This window comes from Megalobrama amblycephala, linkage group LG11 (genome assembly GCF_018812025.1).
Source record: "Megalobrama amblycephala isolate DHTTF-2021 linkage group LG11, ASM1881202v1, whole genome shotgun sequence".
Classification (NCBI taxonomy): Eukaryota; Metazoa; Chordata; class Actinopteri; order Cypriniformes; family Xenocyprididae; genus Megalobrama; species Megalobrama amblycephala.
Window position 1 is genome coordinate 38,216,259 of NC_063054.1, and position 24,462 is coordinate 38,240,720.

The 24,462-nt window shown below is 35.1% G+C and overlaps 1 protein-coding gene and 1 long non-coding RNA gene across 4 annotated transcripts in view; both read right to left on the reverse strand.

The window, feature by feature from the left end:
- Positions 1-909: 909 nt before the first annotated feature.
- LOC125278636 lies at positions 910-5,983 on the reverse strand. 2 transcript variants are annotated; one of them, XR_007187193.1, is made up of 3 exons: positions 5,598-5,983; positions 2,576-2,743; positions 910-1,441 (listed from the first exon to the last, which is right to left on the reverse strand). It is a non-coding gene; the product is annotated as an uncharacterized LOC125278636 (long non-coding RNA). The 2 variants fall into 2 exon arrangements; XR_007187192.1 differs by having other exon boundaries at positions 2,576-2,740; positions 5,598-5,980.
- A 1,111-nt stretch (positions 5,984-7,094) lies between these two features.
- The window catches only part of ppp2r5cb (protein phosphatase 2, regulatory subunit B', gamma b), a 36,709-nt gene continuing 19,341 nt past the window's right edge, over positions 7,095-24,462 (reverse strand). For both annotated transcript variants that reach the window (XM_048207902.1, XM_048207903.1), the window contains 12 exons: positions 19,803-19,913; positions 19,067-19,159; positions 17,749-17,879; positions 17,398-17,457; positions 15,552-15,660; positions 14,006-14,059; positions 13,583-13,753; positions 13,361-13,488; positions 11,841-11,942; positions 11,679-11,751; positions 11,416-11,532; positions 7,095-8,772 (listed from right to left, as the gene is read on the reverse strand). In XM_048207902.1, coding sequence (XP_048063859.1) covers positions 8,638-8,772; positions 11,416-11,532; positions 11,679-11,751; positions 11,841-11,942; positions 13,361-13,488; positions 13,583-13,753; positions 14,006-14,059; positions 15,552-15,660; positions 17,398-17,457; positions 17,749-17,879; positions 19,067-19,159; positions 19,803-19,913 — 1,284 coding nt within the window. In that variant the 3' untranslated portion in view covers positions 7,095-8,637. The remainder of the gene's footprint in view (positions 8,773-11,415; positions 11,533-11,678; positions 11,752-11,840; positions 11,943-13,360; positions 13,489-13,582; positions 13,754-14,005; positions 14,060-15,551; positions 15,661-17,397; positions 17,458-17,748; positions 17,880-19,066; positions 19,160-19,802; positions 19,914-24,462) is intronic.

The following is a 24,462-nucleotide window of genomic DNA, read 5'->3' on the forward strand; positions in this document are numbered from 1 at the left end:
GGGCTTTAAACGATACCAGACGAGGAATAAGAGTCTTATCTAGAGAAACCATCAGTCATTTTCGAAAAAAATACAACTGTATATGCTTTATAAACACAAAATATCGCCTTGAACGCACTTCCGGTTTCCGTATTCTTCAAAACGCTTACGCTGTATGTCCTACGCCTTTCCTGTTTTGAAGAATACGGAAACCGGAAGTGTGTTCAAGGCGATATTTTGTGTTTATAAAGCATAAACAGTTGTATTTTTTTCGAAAATGACCGATCGAAAAAAACTTTTTGACCTTCAACCATCTGAAAGCCAGTGAAGTCCACTATAAGGAGAAAAATCCTGGAATGTTTTCATCAAAAACCTTAATTTCTTTTCGACTGATGAAAGAAAGACATCTTGGATGACATGAGGGTGAGTAAATTATCCGGAAAAGTTTATTTAAAAGTGAACTAATCCTTTAATATAAAGCGACAAGAATACTTTTTGTGCGCCAAAAAAAAACAAAATGAAGACTTTTCAATAATATCTATATGGGCTGATTTCAAAACACTGCTTCAGAGCTTTACGAAGCTTAGTGAATCAGAGCGCCAAAGTCATGTGATTTCAGCAGTTTAGCCGTTTGATAGGAGATCTGAATCACTAATTCGAAACAAAAGATTCATAAAGCTCAGAGGCCCATATAGATATTGTTGAAAAGTCGTTATTTTGTTTTTTGGCGCACAAAAAGTATTCTTTTCGCTAACCACTGTACTCAAATTTTTCAAATATGAACTTTTTCAAATATGTTTTCAGTAGCTTTATGGACCTTAAGAGTTTGAATGGCTTTACTCTCTACAGAGACATCGGATTTCATCAACAATATCTTAATTTGTGTTTGTCTTACGGATGTGGAACGACATGAGGGTGAGTAATAAATGACATTATTTTCATTTTTGGGTGAACTAACCCTTTAAAAAAAGCTTTCAAAAGGGTGTTTTCTCAGTGATGCCATTGAAGAATCATTTCTGGTTCCCGAAGGAACCTTTCAGTGATCAGTTCTTAAAAGAACCATTTTTTCTTAGTGTTAAAAACATTTAAAAAAATCTAAAGAACCTTTTGTGCAATGGAAATGTTTCATGAATGTTTTGAATGGAAGCATCAATGACATTAAGAACTTTTATATATGTAGTAGTATTTTATGGCTTGCAATGACCATTGCGTTATTCATTACAGACCCGTCGAGAAACACTGATCCGTGTCTGTGTTCTTGCAGTCTTGAGGGTTTCGGCTCCATCTTGTGGCACACTAAAGAACACCGCTGTGTCTGAAAATGAATGAAAGATTGTGTACTTTACTGTACCTAATATTGGTGAGATGTGTGAGCAAAATATTTATATAAATTCTTCCATTCTGTATCGTCAGATTGAATGATGTCTTCTGTAATGGGGGAAACTCCAATTCCAGGTGCCATCTGTGAATCAGATTAAAAATCAATCGCTTTGTGTCAAATTGATAAATTAGTAAAAAATATATAAATATTAGAGATTATGGATATATATGCACTCTTAGTGGCCATTCACGCAGAAAGCTTTTTGTGGTTGAAAATGTGAGTGAAACTCCACAATTAAAAAAAAAAAAAGTTTAACATTTTAACTTAAGCGCCACGATTCCGTGTCATGCACAAAACGCTGCAAAAGACGGCTAAAAATGCGCGTTTACATTGAAAAACAATGGAAAAGTAGAGCAGTGGAATGGAAAAACACACTATATGAATCGGCTCTTAGAAGAAAAGGTTCTATATGGAACCGTATTTTATGGATTTAGTTTCAATTAATTAATTTTGTTTTAAAAATGCAATTCAATTTTATAAATTACACTACTTGTAAACATAATGTACCACTAGAGAAAATTGAATCAACCCATTAAACATTAAAGTATTATGCAATCATATAAAACATTTCTCCTTATATAACTCTTTAAAATTGAGTCAAGAAACGTAGATTTCTTTGTAGAACTCAAACTTAAAAGTTGCAAATAAAATAAAGATTATTGGTGCACACTGTATAAGGTTCATCCAATGTGTTACTTGCCTTTTCTTTGTAATCGTTTGTGAAATTTTTCGAAAAAAATTTTTCCCCAATTTTAAATATTGGATTGTAATTAGTGATATTACAATAAAACAAGTGGTAAAAAGGATGGACCAGAAGAGCCTAGCAACACATAATCACTCTTCTGTTTAGTGATGAAAAGCTGCGTTTGTCTTTCTAATGTTTCATTTGAGCTATATATGTTATGTTTCAGTGTATAAAACGGTTTGCGTAGATTGATTATCTTCATGCATCAAACACATATTGAGTTTTGTCCATAATTAAACCTTTTCTCCTTACGTTTATCAAGAGCCACTCAGCAGGTTCATTTCATTTAGCCTATATGTATCGATCGTATGCCTCGAATTTACGTTTGATTAATTGTCCGCTGTCAGAACGGCACAATAGACGTATGTTTGATCTTTGTACTGTAATCATCTGTTATCCGAGCTGAGACAGTAAATCTATTCTTGAAGGAAGTCGTTACAGCAATCTACACTGATGCAGGGATGCATTACTTGTTTCTTTGAAGATGGATGTCTCGGTCTTGGACTTGTGTCCTTCCTCTGGGGTTCTTCGGTGGGATTTGCTTCCTTGAAGATGGATCTTCCAGTCGAAGACTTGAGTCCTTTTTTCTGGGTTTCTTTCGAGCTTCTTGAGGTCGTGTATTCCCCAGTGGAGAGCTGCTACGGCAAAAACATTTTCGCCCCATTCAGTCTGATGTGATGCATTTTTTATGAATAGGTTTTTTGATCTGAAGACAATGTGGTTGAGCCTTCTTTCAGCAGTTTGAAAACCCAAAAATTGTACATAACAAACAAATTTAACACTGCAAATGTAAATGTTTCACACATTTTCAGAAGACATTTACTAAGCTTAAATGATGTGTAAAACTTCTGAAAATCAGCATGAAACAATGCATTTTACCTTCCAAACTTTTATATTATATATATATATATATATATATATATATATATATATATATATATATATATATATATATATATATACACACACAGTACAGTCCAAAAGTTTGGAACCACTAAGATTTTTAATGTTTTTAAAAGAAGTTTCGTCTGCTCACCAAGGCTACATTTATTTAATTAAAAATACAGTAAAAAACAGTAATATTGTGAAATATTATTACAATTTAAAATAACTGTTTTCTATTTGAATATATTTCACAAAGTAATTTATTCCTGTGATGCAAAGCTGAATTTTCAGCATCATTACTCCAGTCTTCAGTGTCACATGATCCTTCAGAAATCATTCTAATATGCTGATCTGCTGCTCAAGAAACATTTAATGTGTACAATATTTTTTTTCAGGATTATTTGATGAATAGAAAGTTCAAAAGAACAGTGTTTATCTGAAATATAATCTTTTGTAACATTATAAATGTCTTTACTGCCACTTTTGATTGATTTAATGCATCCTTGCTGAATAAAAGTATTAATTTCTTTCATTTCTTTTCAAAAAAATAAAAATAAAAATTCTTACTGACCCCAAACTTTTGAACGGTAGTGTATAATGCTACAGAAGCTTTGTATTTCAGATAAATGCTGTTCTTTTGAACTTTCTATTCATCAAGGAATCCTGAAAAAAAAAGTACACAACTGTTTTCAACATTGAAAATAATCATAAATGTTTCTTGAGCAGCAAATCAGCATATTAGAATGATTTCTGAAGGATCATGTGACACTGAAGACTGGAGTAATGATGCTGAAAATTCAGCTTTGCATCACAGGAATAAATTACTTTGTCAAATATATTTAAATAGTACACAGTTATTTTAAATTGTAATAATATTTCACAATATTACAGTTTTTTACTGTATTTTTAATTAAATAAATGTAGCCTTGGTGAGCAGACGAAACTTCTTTTAAAAACATTAAAAATCTTAGTGGTTCCACTTTTGGACTGTACTGTGTATATATATATATATATATATATATATATATATATGAAGCCAAAAGGATAGTAAACAAATAGTTTTAATGTGTTAATGAAAAGTGGTCGCCATTAAAGTCTTGCAAAAGCATCTCAAGAGGATGTAATTTTTGTTCAACTTATATTAATATTGTTGTTAAATTGTATGTTTTATGATTTCGATTAGGCTAATTAGTCATGCCTTTTTACTTAAATTTAATTTTGACCATTAAAGAAAGAATCCAGAAAAATGTAAACAAAAAAATAAACATAGTGCCCTACAATATATATGCTGCTCATCTTAGTGTGCGTTTAAACGACAACCATGTACTAAAAACGTATTTTTTTTTAATGTGTTTTTCACGTACTGATGACAATGTTGTCAAAACGATCTTAAATCACACGGATCCGTGAAAACTAATAAAAACGCTGTATTATTCATGCCAGGCCAGTAGTTGGCGATGTCACTGTGTAAAGAAACACTACTAATCTATAGACTGAACATGTAATAAGCACGTGCATGACGTCAAATTTGCGTTTTCTGTAGTCTCCACAGAGACGATCACAGTATCGTTTTCAAAAACTTGCACTTTGAAACCTGTTTTAAAAAGTTTGCATTTTCAGGCTCCCAAAACGCCATCGTTGTGTAAATTAATAGCCAAAATGCATAAAGGTTTTCCGTTTTTATTTGAAAATGGTGTCATGTAAAGCCCAAAGTATAGTTCACGTTTTACACGTTTTACACGTACACAAGGGTTCAGCGTACAGTGTGCATGACCTCCAGATTTTTATTTATTTATTTATTTTATTTTTTGCAGTAATTAGATTGTGGTGGCAACCATGCCCTAGGGGCGTCTATTCACAAGGTAACGTTAGTGGAAGAAAAACTGCATAAAAAGAATCGGTGCGTTTCCCGAAAGCATCGTTGTTGAACTATGGTCGTAAGTTCCACTGAACTCTATTGTTAACAACGGAACTTGCAGAACGCATGCAAGCTAAAGCAACAATGGAGGCCTATATAGACAAAAGAGTGTGTGAAGAGGTTCAAAAGAACCCTCATTTAACTCTAGCATGAAAGAATACAAAAATGTTTTCATGGGTTTTCCAAAGTGTTGTTCATGAGGGAACTGCAGCATGTTCATTAGTTGATGAAAATTTAATAAGTAGTTAAATAACAAGTATGTGACATTTAAATAAATCATTTTAAAATAAAAAAAAAAACACTTGCTAAAAAAGTTGAAATATTTTGTCTGTTTATGTGACCATGAATGTCCATGACTATGATGATCAGAGGACCTTGAACAGTGTTAAATTGTTGAAATATCAGCTTGGAATCTCAGGAGGACTTGAAGTAGGCTACTTAATATGAACATTAAAAAAATAAGAAGAATCGTTGATTTTGATTCAACAAGGTTACTTTAATTGGGCTACAATCAATGAACCTCAGATGTGTCGAAAAGTGCATTCAATCCTTCAAATATTCCATTACGCGATGTGTTTCAACATTCATGTAGACTTGGACAGAGAGATAGAGACTGTGGCTCGATTATAACTGCGCATTTTAATGTAATTATTGATATAATCGTTCATAATTAATTAAAATTGCCTTACCTCAGAAAAGCGCGCCATTTCCGTCATAGTCGCTGCGCGCGCTGCTTCAGTCAGGTGCGTGATTGGACGAGAGCAGGCATCCGATGACATTTTCATTCAAGGTTGAATGTCACAGGGAAAAATAAATGACGTAAAGAAAAATGACATAAATACGTTTTTACTTGTGTCGACAGATTTATATTTTTTGAAGGTGACCGGTCTACTAAACAAAAAAAAACAAAAAAACAACAAAAAAAGACGTTTTAACAGTCAACATGTCTCGCATTTAATCGAGACTGATTGCGTCTTTTAAAGGAACAGTTCACCCAAATATTTTTTTGGTGAACTTTAAAGGGTTAGTTCACCAAAAATGAAAATTCTGTCATTTATTACTCACGCTCATGTCGTTCCACACCCGTAAGACCTTCGTTCATCTTCATAACACAAATTAACATATTTTTGATGAAATCCGATGGCTCAGCAATGACATTTCCTCTCTCAAGATCCATTAATGTACTAAAAACATATTTAAATCAGTTCATGCGAGTACAGTGGTTCAATATTAATATTATAAAGCCACGAGAATATTTTTGGTGCACCAAAAAAACAAAATAACGACTTATATAGTGATGGCCGATTTCAAAACACTGCTTCAGGAAGCTTCGGAGCGTTATGAATCAGCGTGTCGAATCAGCGATTCGGAGCGCCAAAGTCACGTGATTTCAGCAGTATGACATGCGATCTGAATCATGATTCAACACAAAAGATTCATAACGCTCCGAAGCTTCCTGAAGCAGTGTTTTGAAATTTTGTGGACTTTACATCAATGTTATTTTATCATCGAGATACTAGTTTTTAATAAATATTTTGAAAGTGTTTTTATACTTTTCATTTTCTCTAGTTTTTGTCATTTTTTATTAGTTTAATGTTTTTATGTAGTTGCATTTGTAATTATATGTAGTTCATTTCAGTTTTTGGTTATTGCAGTAAATAAAGTCAGATATTTACTTCAGTTAACATTTATTTTAAGTAATTTTTTTTTTTTTTTTAAGGTTTTAGTTTATAATAACCTTTGTTTATATTACTTTAAAACACTAAATAATAATCTTTAAGCACTATTTTATAGGGTGGATCACAAACTTCTTCAAGCCAAAATTAAAATAATATATTTTATAAAAATCATCAAAAGCCTATTTTAAGAGAATGAAGATTTTTTTTGTATTGTAAAAATGTTTACGACAATTAAGCAGTTTCCCAATAAAGTTAGAATCACCCATCACAACTGTCATTTTCAAAAATTAAAAGTAAATAAAATGTTCACCACCCACTTTTATTTTCAGTTCCAATTATGAAGAGCTTCAAATCAAATGATTTCTGCACTCACAATCCAAAAATCCATTCAAACTAAAAGTGAGAAATGTACGCAGTGGATGAGAAAAGTCTTCAAAAGCTTAAAATATAATCATCAAAGGTAATTCAAACGCATACACTCAACAGAATACAATGAACACGTTCTTCTAAGATGAAAATATAAAACACGTTTTCTTTATTTCCTGTATATAGACATATACCACTTGAGATTTGGAGAAAAGCACATATGAAGGCTATTTATGATGATCTCATCAGACAGCTGAATGCAGAGACAGAAAAGTTCTCAATTACAAATAGTAAAAAAAAAAAAAAAAACATTAGAAATTAAACTCTAAACATTTCTAACGCAGTTACAGAAGTCTGTCAAACACCAACTGTCTGCAAGTGGCTAATAACGGTTTTCATCTGTACACAAGAAAATTTGTACAAAATAAGAGATCTACCATTCAATAATAGATGGATCATAACAGTACATAATATGTACAATATCAGATGAAGCCATTTAGTAGGGGGATGCATACTAAAGGACACTTTGCTGTTGTATTTTTCTTTCATGAAACGAAACGGAAAGTGAAATTCACCACAATAAAAGCTTCCAGAGGGAGAAAAAAAAAAGTTATGCTATCGACACCGGCATTTTCGGGAGGACAAATTAATCTTTCATAGACTATGTTTTTAGCACTACAGCCAAAAGATAAGATTTAAATTAAAAACAGAGAAAGGTTGGGAGAGAGAAAAATAATGCATTTGTCTATATCTAGTTAAATTTGCACATTCAAATCGAACATCAACAAGCATCAACAAGGGCCGAGAATAAAAACCTGCAAGCGTCTTAAAAAAAAGAAATCACGTCACAGACATACGGGAAACGCAGAAAGAGAACTGCACCGTAGCTCCAACCGAATGGAAGTTCAAACAATGGTTCAGAGGGATTCGGACAGTTCAGTTCAAGTTTATCAGGAGAAGTTTTCTGACTTTTGTTGGGCGAAATGCATTTTGACGTCGCGTGCATGAAGCCAAAGTAGCGAATTTCAGACTTAAAATAAAAGGTTTCCTTTATCTAAAAAGGCACTCTATGCAAACGAAGGCTCGGTCAGAAAAAAGAAACGCACACGTAACTGGGTTTAATACGTTAAATATTGCCTGTTGGGAAAAAGAAATTAACCACCGTAAGGCCATTTCACCATTGTTTGAACAACCAAAATCTCCCCGGACGAACTTATTGCCAAGTTTCTTGACAAAAACGGAAGGGTATTCGCACTGGCGAGTGACGGACCCTATCATCGCAGACTAAAATGACAGTTCATACATAAAAGACACCGAAAGAAAGCGAGACGTCGGCCCAAAAATCAGCGCTGCTCTCTCGGCCCTCCGAACAACCTGAGAATCGTTCGCTCGCTCCGAACGCAGTCGCGTCAAGCGCTCTTCCAGTCGGTGCAGAGGCACGTAACAGCTTAAAAGAAGGAAAGCGGAAGAAGACGGACCCGAGGGTGAGACGGGACTAGATTAGCGCGGGTCGAGGGGGTCTGGATGGGGGACGGACTCCGGTGCGGTGGCTTCTGGAGGGCAGAACTGGCTGTGTGTGTTTGTGGGTCACACCGGGGCCGTCCTGCGCCGCTGCTGCTGCCGTCGGTGCCGAACGCGACGGGGCGAGACTGGGTTGGGTTTGGTTCTGGGCTTCTGTGGTCCTCTAGTGGCTGTCCTGGGTGCCGATCATGTCCTCCGCGCGCCGGTGCGTCTCCAGGGCCTTCATCATGGACGTGTCCTGAGGAAGCTCGGACTTGCGGCGCATCAGGGGCCGTTCCTTACGCTGGTCTCTGTGGAGCTGCGCAGAGAGAATAACATACCATGAAACCACATGATTTTATTGTGTTTGTCCTGTTGGCAAAAGGGGTCCCCGGCTCAAATTTTTGATTTTGTTAAAAGTTTTTCGGTAGAAAGTCAAACATAAATAGTGATGAAAGCCAAAATATTAAACATCACAGATGTATATTTACTGAGTAATCCACTATTCTGTAGAGGGGGTCAAAATGACCATTTTCACCTGAGATTTGGAGCAAATTAGAGGAGTGTAAAAATGACTTTAGAAAGATGGCAGCATCATTATTTTATTTTTACACAGAGATTGGTAGATCTATTAGTAAAATCTGTTGACTTTATCAATCTTTGTTTCATTATATGCCAACAGTGACCGCTCAAAAATGGCAGAAAAGCACTTCTGGTGTTCTTTTCCTCAAGTTTGCATGTCTGTAACTCAAGAAGTTTTAAAGATATCTTAATATGCTTCTAGATTCTCATTCTTAATAAACTTTTCTTTTGGTATCTTCATTTTAAAGGCCCTCGATGGTTCATTCACAGAGATACGAGGATCTTAATGTGGCTCCATGAGTAAATTGTACACATTTTCAATGGTCAAAAACCAAATGTGGGTCACTTTGAGATCCCCATATCTATGGGAATTAACTATATAGGGGCTTGAAAATGAAGATTTCAAAAGGAAAGTTTAGTAAGAATGAGAATCTAGAAGGATATTAAGATATCTTTAATACTTTTAGAGTTACAGGCATGTAAACTTTAGAAAAGGAGTATTTATGGCACTCAGACAGGAATGTTTTATACAATTGAGTTGATAGAAAAACACAAGATACATTTCTAGTTTCAACATTATTTGTTCTTCAGATATTCCTCTTTAAAAGAAAACAAGTATCAGCTGTATGAAAAGTGACCCACATTTGGTTTTTGACCACTGAAAATTTGTACAATTTACTCATGGAGCCACATTAAGATCCTCGTATCTCTGTGAATGAACCATCGAGGGCCTTAAAAATGAAGATACCAAAAGAAAAGTTTATTAAGAATGTGAATCTAGAAGCATATTAAGATATCTTTAAAACTTCTTGAGTTACAGACATGCAAACTTGAGGCAAAGAACACAAAAAGTGCTTTTCTGACATTTTTGAGCGGTCACCGTTGGCATATAATGAAACAAAGATTGATAAAGTCAACAGATTTTACTAATAGATCTACCAATCTCTGTGTGAAAATAAAATAATGATGCTGCCATCTTTCTAAAGTCATTTTTACACTCCTCTAATTTGGTGAAAATGGTCATTTTGACCCCCTCTACAGAATAGTGGATTACTCAGTAAATATACATCTGTGACGTTTAATATTTTGGCTTTCATTGCTATTTATGTTTGTCTTTCTTCAGGGAAAATATTAACAAAATCAAAAATTTGAGCTGGGGAAATTTCCGAAATTTGGTTGATTTGACACGGAATGACCCAGAAGCAAATATTTATGCCAATACAGACTGATTGAAAGCAGCTTCACAGTGATAAACAGGAAAATAACAGAATCAGTGAAGCAAACTTCACCGTAAAAACAGTTAAAAAAAAGTTCATATTCTTGAACATGAAATCAAACGATATACATTATTCTAATATAAGCAATAAGAGTGCACCATCTTTGTATATCTAAAGTCTTTGGTAAAATCGTTTTACAGTGTGCAACTGCAATTTCTGAGTGACACAGAATATTCACTTGGACTGGACTATTATATTATTGGTAAATATTTTCACTACCCATTCTGCCTTGTTTACGTAACCAGAAAAGTCATTTCAGAGGCAGAGATCAACAATAGCTGAATAATGACACTGCTGTCGTCTGTAGATATAGATAATGAATTAGTTTCATAATTGAATTCTGACAGTTATTTCCATGTTTGTTACAGTGAAGCTGCTTTCAAGCAATCTGTATTTATAACGCGCTATAGAAATAAATGTGACGACTTCAGAATCAATCACTCACAAGTCAATTTAATTTCATGTTGACATTCTCTGTACAAATTACTTCATCATTAAACACCATTTACCAATTAATTTAATCCTTCAGAATTAGGCAAGGATGTACACTGCCATTTAAAAATATATTTTGAAAGAAATGAATATTTTTATTCATCAATGATGCATTAAATTGATCAAAAGTGACATTTATAATGTTACAAAAGATTCCGTTTCAAATAAATTATGTTCTTTTGAACTTTCTGTCCATCAAAGAATCCTGAAAAATAAAATGTTTTACTGTTTCCACAAAAATATGACTGTTTTCAATCATAAATGTTTCATGTATCATCATATTAGAATGATTTCTGAAGGATCATGTGACACTGAAGACTGGAGTAACGATGCTGAAAATTCAGGAATAAACTACACTTTACTATATATTCACATCTGTTTTACATTGTAATAATATTTCACAATTTTTACTGTATTTTTGATCAAATAAATGCAGCCTCGTAGATCTTAATCTTAATTATTTTAAACTTTTGACAGACAGTCTACATTATATCTTTGAACAGAATATATATTTACAGGTTCATTTACGCTTCGAATTGTCAGAAAAATAAAATTATCTCACTATTTTTACTGCATTTTTGATCAAATAACCTTCTTTGAAGCCCTTTTACCTGAGTGGCTTCTTCTTCTACGGTCTTCTTTAGCATCATGACATCATCAATTGTCGGCCCGTCCGTCTCCATATCCATCGGACTGCTGAGGCTGGAGGAGTCGATGTACATGAGAAACTAAAGCAGAAACAGCCAATAAAGATATTTAATCTGAAATAAATGACTGAAATGCTATGAAAATGTCTATTATATAAGCTGTGTTATTTGCAGATCTGGGTTCTTCATGCCCACACGAGTAAAACCGCGGTATCAGAGCCGTTTACCTGTGGGTTTGATTTGGCGAGGTTCTCGATCTTTATCCACGCCTCCTCGCGCTCTTTCCACTTCGCCTTTTCTCTAATTTTCACAGAGAAAGGAAAAATTTAGCAACACGCGGGAGAACATCAGCAAGCTTGACTGTGAAAGTCTGAGTAAGTGCTTCCTACTTGTTCTTCTCGGCTCTGAACTGCTGCGTACAGTCGTCAAACAGCTTCTGGTTCATCTCCATGAACAGCTTCAGAGCGTTATAGATCAACCCGTGGATCGTCCTGACAACAGGAAGAGGAACCGCTGTTTATTCATCATATGACAACGTTAAAATCTCTTCATCAAACAAGCTGAACAGTGCATTAGAATGATTTCTGAAGGATCATGTGACACTGAAGACTGGAGTAATGATGCTGAAAATTCAGGAATAAATTACACTTTACTATATATTCACATAGAAAACAGCTGATTTACATTGTAAAAATATTTCACAATTTTATTATAATTTTATTTATTTTTTATTATTTTTGGTATTTTTAAATCAATTAAATGCAGCATTGGGGAGCAGAAGAGACTTCTTTTAAGAACATTAAAAATCGATACACACACACACATTGTGCAAATATACACTTCTTTACCAAAAAATCATAAATTAATTTTTATATATACACTACCGGTTATTTTTAATAATCTTATGCTCATTAAGGCTGCATTTCTTTAATAATAAATACATAAAAAACAATAACATTGTGAAATATTATTACAATTTAAAATTTCTATTTTAATATACTTTAAAATGTAATTTATTTCTGTGATCAAAGCTGAATTTTCAGCATCATTACTCCAGTCTTCAGTGTCACATGATCCTTCAGAAATCATTCTGATATAATTATTTATTATCAATGTTGGAAACAGTTGTGCTGCTTAATATTATTTTATAACCTGTGATACTTTTCCAGGATTCACTGATGAATAAAAAGTTAAAAAATATCAGCATTTATTTAAAATAGAAATAGAAAGAAATTAATACTTTTATTCAGCACGGATTTGTTAAATTGATAAAAAGTGATAGTAAAGATCTATATTGTTAGAAAAGATTTATATTTTGAATAAATGCTGTTCTTTTTAACTTTTTATTCATCAATGAATCCTGAAAAAGTATCACAGGTTATAAAATAATATTAAGCAGCACAACTGTTTCCAACATTGATAATAAATCATCATATTAGAATGATTTCTGAAGGATCATGTGACACTGAAGACTGGAGTAATGATGCTGAAAATTCAGAAAATAAATTACATTTTAAAGTATATTAAAATAGAAAACCATAATTTTAAATTGTAAAAATATTTCACAATATTTCTGTTTTTTCTGTATTTATGATGAAATAAATGAAGCCTTAATGAGCAGAAGAGACTTTGTTCAAAAGCATTAAAAATAGTGATGTTTCCAAACGTTTTCATTTTCCACCCGCTCTGATGTTTGCGGTTAAACAGTTTGTTTGTAGTACTTCAATAGGACTTCTATATGTAAATGAGCTCTCTTATAATTGGCTAGCCTCTTTACGTTTTCGTTACATTTCGAGTTACTCATGTATTTATTTTTTTACCATATTAGTCAATATTCTCAGTAATCAGTGGGTTCTAGTTCACCAAAATAAGCATCGCTGCAGCTGAACTTGTAAACAGCGTGACTCACTTATTCCAGTGGGTTTTGGAGTTTCGGTACAGCGACGGGAACATGATGGGCAGGATCCGCGCAGCGTTGTCACTGATTAAACTCATGATGTACTCGTTGTTCCAGTAGTAGAGAGCTCGCTCTGCAACCTGAGGATCACACGCATGTAAGCGAGGTGGAATGACATTGAATTGACTTTCTGCTTTAATTAATGGTCTATTTAATCTGTCAGGGTGAGCAGACCTGGAAATGTGGACTGGAGACGCATTTGGCCAGCTGTCTGAAGAGCGGCTCCATCACTTTGACAAACTCTGAGGGCTCGATGACGTCCAGAATCTCTTCCAGCTCGTTCAGAAACATCACTTCCTTTGGACTGTGAGTCTTTGGCCAGTACTTTAGAAGAGCCATCACCACCTGACAAACAAGCAAAGAACATCAAAACACACAAAATATGAAGCCCACAAAACCAGTCATAGAGATCTGGAACAATGTGAAGACGAGTAAATGATGACAGAAATGTATGAAAGAATCACTCAAAATAACATATATGTGCTTTGCCTCTCTTCTAAGCAGGAATAAAAACATAAGCATGTTCATGAAGCAGTTACAGCTTTATAAGAGCTGACAGGATACAGAGAGTGAACACAAGATGGTGCTGAAACCCACCGGCTCAGTAAGTGTGCTGTCCTTCTCTAGAAACTGCACCACACAGTAAGCCAGCTGAAACATCACAACATCAGGGTCAGTGACAAACCACAGCCATCACAAAATACTCTTCATGTCACGCCACAAAAATGAGGAGGAAGAAATTATATTTTGGGTAAAGAAAGTATAATCTTTTTTAGAATCATTGTTTTTTTTTAATATTAATTAATAGACAATAATTAATTTATAGACATTCATTTTATAATAATTTGACAAAATCCTCAATAATACATATGGATGTTTCACTTTTGAGTTTGTTTTTAATTCCAATTTTTCTGAATGAACATCTTTCTTAATGACAATCTAATGTAATTTATGCTGAATTCAAATAATACGATAAAAGTAATAATAATATATATAATAATATAATAAAAGACAAATACAATACAATTTTTTATAAATATTAATGCATATATATATATATATATATATATATATATATATATATATATATATATATATATATATATATATATATATACACAATTCCGACTTTGCGACTCACAATTCTGACTTTGCGACTCTCACAATTCCGACTTTGCGACTCTCACAATTCCGACTTTGCGACTCTCACAATTCCGACTTTGCGACTCACAATTCCGACTTTGCGACTCACAATTCCGACTTTACATCTTGCACCTGAGAGTTTACATCTCACAATTCCGACTTTGCGACTCTCACAATTCCGACTTTACATCTCGCACCTGAGAGTTTACATCTCACAATTCCGACTTTGCGACTCACAATTCCGACTTTGCGACTCACAATTCCGAATTTAAGACTCACAATTCCGATTTTAAGACACATATGGATGTTTCACTTTTGAGTTTGTTTTTAATTCCAATATTTCTAAATGAACATCTTTCTTAATGACAATCTATTGTAATTTATGCTGAATTCAAGTAATACAAGACAAATACAATTTTTTATAAATATTAATGCATTTATATATATTTGAATTTTTATTTTTTAAACAGTACACATAAAAATTTTGTTTATATCTCGCAATTCCGACTTTGCGACTCGCAATTTCGACTTTGCGACTCGCAATTCCGACTTTGCGACTCGCAATTCCGACTTTGCGACTCGCAATTCCGACTTTGCGACTCGCAATTCCGACTTTGCGACTCGCAATTCAGACTTTGCAACTCGCAATTCAGACTTTGCGACTCGCAATTCAGACTTTAAGACACATATGGATGTTTCACTTTTGAGTTTGTTTTTAATTCCAATATTTCTGAATGAACATCTTTCTTAATGACAATCTATTGTAATTTATGCTGAATTCAAGTAATACAAGACAAATACAATTTTTTATAAATATTAATGCATTTATATATGTATATGAATTTTTATTTTTTAACCACAGTACAAATATGAAAAATGTGCTTAGTTAGAATGAAACAAACAGAGATCTTCTGCATTATTTCTAATTGTATCTTAAGTTACAAAAATACAATAAAAAATAAAATAAAATAAATAAATAATGTACACACAGTGGTCGTACCTGTGGGTGATAAACACTGAGTGACTTCACTTTATGCAAAGGTAACAAAACTTTTAAAAGGAAGATTTTGTGCTCTTCTTTCAGCGGTAAGGCAAAACCGTTGATTATGCTGGTGGGAAAGAGAAAGAAAGACACATGGATCATTCTGAAACAGCCAATAATTACAAAGACTTCATCATGAATGAGGCTTAAGACACACTAAAACTCAGACAAACATCAGATCATGAACATGTATGTTCACTGTAAACCAGTGTTTGAAACCACTAATACACTGCCTCAAGTGTCTTACTGCTCTCATAGAACTTATGCATGGAACCTCGTTTCCACCGCTGAATAAACATTTGACAAAAAATCTTTATTTCTTGCAACCCCAAATTTATGCCTCGCAATTCTGACTTTGCGCCTCGCAATTGAGTTTATCTCGCAATTCCAACATTACATCTCACAATTGAGAGTTTACGACTCGCAATTCCGACTTTACGACTCGGACTCGCAATTCCGACTTTACAACTTGCAATTGAGTTTATATCCCGCAATTCCAACATTACATATCGCAATTCCGAATTTATGACCCGCAATTCTGACTTTGCGACTCGTAATTCCGACTTTACATCTCGCACCTGAGAGTTTACATCTCATAATTCTGAATTTAAGACTCGCAATTCCGACTTTACATCACGCAATTGAGTTTACATCGCAATTCCAACATTGCATCTCTCAATTCCGAATTTATGACCCGCAATTCTGACTTTGCAACTCGCAATTCCGACTTTACAACTTGCAATTGAGTTTATATCTTGCAATTCCAACATTACATCTCGCAATTCCGAATTTATGACCCGCAATTCTGACTTTGCGACTCGCAATTCCGACTTTACATCTCACAATTCCGACTTTACATCTCGCACCTGAGAGTTTACATCTCATAATTCTGAATTTAAGACTCGCAATTCCGACTTTACATCACGCAATTGAGTTTACATCGCAATTCCAACATTGCATCTCTCAATTCCGAATTTATGACCCGCAATTCTGACTTTGCGACTCGCAATTCCGACTTTACAACTTGCAATTGAGTTTATATCTCGCAATTCCAACATTACATCTCGCAATTCCGAATTTATGACCCGCAATTCTGACTTTGCGACTCGCAATTCCGACTTTACAACTTGCAATTGAGTTTATATCTCGCAATTCCAACATTACATCTCGCAATTCCGAATTTATGACCCGCAATTCTGACTTTGCGACTCGCAATTCCGACTTTACATCTCACAATTCCGACTTTACATCTCGCACCTGAGAGTTTACATCTCATAATTCTGAATTTAAGACTCGCAATTCCGACTTTACATCATGCAATTGAGTTTACATCGCAATTCCGACTTTGCGACCCGCAATTCCGACTTTGCGACCCGCAATTCCAACATTATATCTCACAATTGAGAGTTTACATCTCGCAATTCCAACTTAACGACCCACAAATCCGACTTTGCAACTCACAATCCCAACTTTACAACACGCAGTTCTTGCGGATCTTGCAAGTTCAGATATAAACTCAGAATTGCGAGATATAAAGTCAGAATTCTAAGAAAAAAGTTTGTGAGAGAAAAAGTAGCAGTTACCTTTTTTATTTTTTTATTTTGAGGCGGAAACAAGATTCCATAGATTTGGCACAATAATATTGCATCAAATTAGTTCTTGGTCACAAGTGTGTGTGTGTGTGTGTGTGTGTGTGTGTGTGTGTGTGTGTGTGTGTGTGTGTGTAACAGTAACAGCTTCATGTTGCTCATCCCATCAGATTTGTGAGCAGAAATAGATTTTATTGAGAAAAAAATTTTCATACCTTCCTAATATTTCCAGTAGTTCGGCTATTCCGTTATGATGCTCCGTTTCATAGATGAACCTGCATGGAGATAAAAATCAGATAATCTGCAGAAAAATAATTATAACAGAAAACCCATAATACACACAGCAGGCTCTTTAAAAGTCATAGAATCAAAATAGACTCTTCATTAAAATAAGTTCACATTATTCCAAAGGAAAAAAAAATTATTTCAAAACATCAAACTGCTTCTGAAACAACATTTCATCTAATGTAATCAAGACCATGTGGGCAGTAAAACAATATTAATTAATTTCATGATCTGGATGTTCTATAGTTATACAGTTTTTTTTAAGATCACACGAGTCTCACCTATAGAAAATGTTATTAATCTGTTTCCTGATGTAAGCTCTGAGACCCAGGAACTTTCCGTAGATGCGATGGAGAGTCGTCTTCAGGAAGTCACGCTCTCGAGGGTCTTCACTATCGAACAGCTCCAGGAGCTGCAATCAAATCACACACCAATCATCAATCGATTACACTTATAGAATGCCGAATTAATAGATATGAAACAGATTCACAAACAGTCTTTTCAACCACACGGTATCATTATTTCTGTCTTATAATAATTTCCGATGATCACAGAAGTACTGGGATAAAAGTTTATAGTTCAGATATAAACACTGATGTCTACTGTAGAGATCAAAATAGAGTAAACCACCAAACTTGACACTTCAAATAAATATTGTATCAATTAACAGTGACTGTTAAAAAATGTATTTGTCATTGAATCAAGAGATTCATTCAAAAATGCTGATTCATCCAGTAATGAAACAAGTGAAGTATTTGAGTGAGTCATTGAATCATTCATTAAAATTGATTTTTTTAAAAGAAAATAATTAATTCAAATTATTAAATATTTTTAAATAGGCTGCAGCAATTATCATTTAGTCAGAAACTCTAGTAAATTGCATGTTATTTTGATTAGTTGTCTTTTCAGAATCATGGGAGAATCGTGATCTCCATTTTAAACAAGAAAATTGTGATTGTCAATTTATCCAGAATCATGCAGCTCTACTGCACAATGTGTTTTTCTTACACCTATAGCACATATATATATGACTCATCTGTGTCTCGGGGTTCGTTCACACCATGCTCTAATTACCATAATAAAAAATGCTCACTTCCTCATAGAGCTCATACTTAATATAATTGATTGAATAAACGCTGAAGTCTCAAAAGTTATTAAAAATACTACAGCGTGTTCACATGTATATATTTGATGCACAATGTCTGTGCATTAAATTATTGCTGTCACAGTATATGCATGTATAATATATTTGATGATTTTGTTGCATGTAACAATGAAGTGCAGCATGCATTTGTGGGAAACTTTAATGCTTTTAACTCAATGAGAGCAAAATAAAACTCTTGTTCTCCACTTTTGTAGCATTTTTCAAAACTAAAACAGTTTCATCACCCTTTAAAACTAACATTATTATTGAGGGTAACACACACAAATGCATTAAATACAATATATTAATGCAGGGAAATAGAAACTCTCACACTGAATAAGTATATTAATTTAAGCTGCTATGTGCACATGATATTTAGAGTCGTGCACATGCATTGTGCATTTTTAAGACAAACAATTAATTGATTTTCACACGACGAGGCCTATTTAACATACCTGCAACACAAACTTCTGGTCGATGTATTTCTTGGCTATGTTGGGTTGAAAGTCTGGTGACTCTAAAAACCGCAGGAAAAATTCATAGACGAGCTGTGGAAAGAAAAATAAGTACTCATTTAGTGGCCACTTTTATCCAAAGAACAGAACACTTATTAGTGGGAAATATTTTTTATTATATTATAAAATTATAATAATTTCATGACAATTAAGCACATTTTACACCCAAAACTAACGCGTCCACATAATTAATTACACATATTATTCTCAATTATAGGATTTTCTTACTATATTACAGTAAAAACAATACGTAACACTTTACTTAAAGCCTTTATAGATGTATTTTTAATGCATCAATTATGCACCGTATAATGCATTGCATGATCTCATGAATAACTGTAACCACAGTTATTATACATTATAATACTAATCTTTTCATTGAACACACCTATAGAATGTATAATGCATCAAAACACACGACAAACAACCAGTTTCAGACATAACAAGGAATCTGCTAATTTTATAATGCATTTTAACTTTGCTTAAAATTATTTATGAAAAGATATAAAAGGCAGTGCAACAAATATTGAATGTTGAAAACAGTCATATTTGTATGGAAACTGTGATACGTTTTATTTTTCAGGATTCTTTAATGAATAGAAAGTTCATAAGAACAGAATTTATTTCTGATCAAGCTAACGCGTCCTTGCTGAATTAAAATACTCATGTCGTTCACCTGCAGGTGTGGCCAGGCCGCCTCTAACGTGGGTTCATCCTCCTCTGGGTCGAACTCTGCGCCGGTTGGGTTGGATGATGGTGGTAACGTCCGAAACATGTTTATTGCAAACTGAAATGGACAAACCACATAAAACTTGATTAAGAGTGTGTATATAGATGTATAATGAGTAATCAGTAAACACTAATTTCTGTCCAAACTTTCTGGAGGTCTTTATCAACAAACCAGCGCTGGTTGATTAATGAATCGTGGCACAGATGAATCATAAGAAAAGGTTTTAATCCTCCCGATCGCAGCACTTTGAAGTTCTTGGCTTTAATCATCAAAGTGTGTGTGTTTTTAAGGGGAAATGTGCTTGAGAACATATTATCATGCTTATTTCGCAAGTCCATTTGCACTTCGATAGGCCGCGGCTTAACATCAGCTGCGGGCTCTAATAAATATCAAAGAGACGTAATTCAGTGCTGGAATAACTGCAGCTGGCAGAAGCACCGAGGCCAACGGCAGGTCAATCGAAGCTCTGCTGATAAACGCAAAGCTCTCGGCCAAAAACGGCCCCTTAAAAGGATGGCGAAAGGACAGATCTGATTTGGAGGAGCCAACAGATTTGCCCAAACGCTCAACACCACCTTGTATGGCCCAGCCACGCGCTATCAGTTCACGTTCACCGGAAAGAAGCTTTCGCTGTGCATTCACTGCATCATCTTATCAAGTCTTCTCTTATTCACTCTTCTCAAATAAATTTTTTTACAGCCTAATCATCTGCTATAAACATAAAAATACAATATAAAAAGCATTTAATAATCTGCTAATTTCTTAATGTTAACTTCAACATTTACTAATACATTATTGAAATTACTTTGTCAATATTAATCTGTTCACTGATTCTTGAGATAAGGGACAAAACATGTTTTAGAAGTTAGTTTTTATTATTTAATAATACATTATTTTTAGACTGATGTATTTGTAGACAAAGGTCTCAGCTAATGAATCATGTAATGGAACAGTTTTTTCTAAAAATGTACATTTATTCACTTCGGAACTTAATTTCTGTCAACTCCGTAAGACGCATTAAAAAGCATGATAGTTTAATTTGATTATTCTAACAACAGTGTAAAGTCTTCAATTATGTAATAATGGTGTTCATTAAAGGAGCCAAGTGAAAAAAATTGATTCTCTACGTTTTTTTCTTGGGTTAGGGTTATTATGAACGATTCAGTTCCTAAATTAATTAATTACTGACGGAGTTGACACATACTGACAGTGTTGACAAAAACTGACGGAGTTGACAAATACTGACAGTGTTGACAAATACTGACGGAGCTGACGGAGTTGACAAATACTGACGGAGCTGACAAATACTGACGGAGCTGACGGAGTTGACAAATACTGACGGAGCTGACGGAGTTGACAAATACTGACGGAGTTGACAAATACTGACGGAGTTGACACATACTGACTGAGCTGACAAAAACTGACGGAGTTGACAAAAATGACGGAGATGACAAATACTGACGGAGCTGACAAAAACTGACGGAGTTGACAAATACTGACGGAGCTGACAAATACTGACGGAGCTGACGGAGTTGACAAATACTGACGGAGCTGACAAATACTGACGGAGCTGACAAAAATGACGGAGATGACAAATACTGACGGAGTTGACAAATACTGACGGAGTTGACACATACTGACTGAGCTGACAAAAACTGACGGAGTTGACAAAAATGACGGAGATGACAAATACTGACGGAGCTGACAAAAACTGACGGAGTTGACAAATACTGACGGAGCTGACAAATACTGACGGAGCTGACGGAGTTGACAAATACTGACGGAGCTGACGGAGTTGACAAATACTGACGGAGCTGACGGAGTTGACAAATACTGACGGAGTTGACAAATACTGACAGAGCTGACAAATACTGACGGAGTTGACAAATACTGATGGAGCTGACAAATACTGACGGAGCTGACAAATACTGATGGAGCTGACAAATACTGACGGAGTTGACAAATACTGACGAAGCTGACAAATACTGACGGAGCTGACAAAAACTGATGGAGCTGACAAATACTGACAAATACTGACGGAGCTGACAAAAACTGACGGAGTTGACAAAAACTGACGGAGTTGACACATACTGACGGAGCTGACAAAAACCGACGGAGCTGACGGAGTTGACAAATACTGACAGAGCTGACAAATACTGACGGAGCTGACAAATACTGACGGAGCTGACGGAGTTGACAAATACTGACGGAGCTGACAAATACTGACGGAGCTGACGGAGTTGACAAATACTGACGGAGCTGACAAATACTGACGGAGCTGACGGAGTTGACAAATACTGACGGAGCTGACAAATACTGACGGAGCTGACGGAGCTGACAAATACTGACGGAGCTGACAAATACTGACGGAGTTGACAAAAACTGACAGAGTTGACAAAAACTGACGGAGTTGACAAAAACTGACGGAGTTGACAAATACTGACGGAGCTGACAAATACTGACGGAGCTGACAAATACTGACAGAGTTGACAAAAACTGACGGAGTTGACAAAAACTGACGGAGTTGACAAATACTGACGGAGCTGACAAATACTGACGGAGTTGACAAAAACTGATGGAGTTGACAAATACTGATGGAGTTGACAAAAACTGACGGAGTTGACAAATACTGACGGAGCTGACAAATACTGACGGAGTTGACAAATACTGACGGAGCTGACAAATACTGACGGAGTTGACAAATACTGACGGAGTTGACAAAAACTGACGGAGTTGACAAAAACTGACGGAGCTGACAAATACTGACGGAGCTGACAAAAACTGACGGAGCTGACAAAAACTGACGGAGTTGACAAAAACTGATGGAGCTGACAAATACTGACAAATACTGACGGAGTTGACAAAAACTGATGGAGCTGACAAATACTGACGGAGCTGACAAATACTGACGGAGCTGACAAATACTGACGGAGCTGACAAATACTGACGGAGTTGACAAAAACTGATGGAGCTGACAAATACTGACGGAGTTGACAAATACTGACGGAGCTGACAAATACTGACGGAGTTGACAAAAACTGATGGAGCTGACAAATACTGACGGAGTTGACAAATACTGACGGAGCTGACAAATACTGACGGAGCTGACAAATACTGACGGAGTTGACAAAAACTGATGGAGCTGACAAATACTGACGGAGTTGACAAAAACTGACGGAGCTGACAAATACTGACAAATACTGACAAAAACTGATGGAGCTGACAAATACTGACAAATACTGACGGAGCTGACAAATACTGACGGAGCTGACAAATACTGACGGAGCTGACAAATACTGACGGAGTTGACAAAAACTGATGGAGCTGACAAATACTGACAAATACTGACGGAGTTGACAAATACTGAGCTGACAAATACTGACGGAGCTGACGGAGTTGACACATACTGACGGAGCTGACAAATACTGACGGAGTTGACAAAAACTGATGGAGCTGACAAATACTGACGGAGTTGCCAAATACTGACGGTGTTGACAAATACTGACGGTGTTGACAAATACTGACGGTGTTGACAAAAACTGACGGAGTTGACAAAAACTGACAAAAACTGACGGAGTTGACAAAAACTGACAAATACTGACGGAGTTGACAAAAACTGATGGAGCTGACAAATACTGATGGAGTTGCCAAATACTGACGGTGTTGACAAAAACTGACGGAGTTGACAAAAACTGACAAATACTGACGGAGTTGACAAAAACTGACAAATACTGACGTGTTGACAAAAACTGACGGAGCTGACAAAAACTGACGGAGTTGACAAAAACTGACAAATACTGACGGTGTTGACAAAAACTGACAAATACTGACGTGTTGACAAAAACTGACGGAGCTGACAAAAACTGACAAATACTGACGGAGCTGACAAATAGTGACGGAGCTGACAAAGGTCCAGCTGGGGCCAAATAAACAGTATATGTAAACAGAATCATGAAACATTAGAAGAATTCCCCATATGCAAAAAACATATTAAATCATATTATATAGACTTTTTGAGAGCACTTGTCAACCATCAGACATAAAACCTGATGGAGTTGAACGTTTTTCCTCCTTAACCACGTGTTGTACAGTAGAGCAATTTTGTTTTCTTTCTTGAGTTGTAGCTCCCTTAATAAACATATCAAAAATGCCAAGATTTATCCCACAACTATTTACAGAAACTATTACACCGGGATGACAGAGTTGACATGATAAAGCTGTGACAACAAAGACTTCAACATTGTTTGTACAAAATATAAAAAATTTAAAACTTCCAGGACTATGTGAGACTGTGAGATCCACAATGATGACCTGATTTATTCAAAATAAAAAAAATCCTCACGGAGATGACGCAAAGTGAGGACACAACTTTGACAGGGATTTTTTTATGGAAAATATAATTCAAGACTTACTTTTTGTATTGTTTGGTATATTACAGATCTCTGCCTTTTAATTAAAATGTATATTTGTTCCAGTTTTAAACACTTCGTTTCACTCGTGTATATATACACGTCACAATAGGGAAGAAAAGACGAGCGAAACTTTCATGCCAACTTCAAGCAGTTCAGGAACTTTCTTCTGGTTGCATAAGACACATTTCATAATC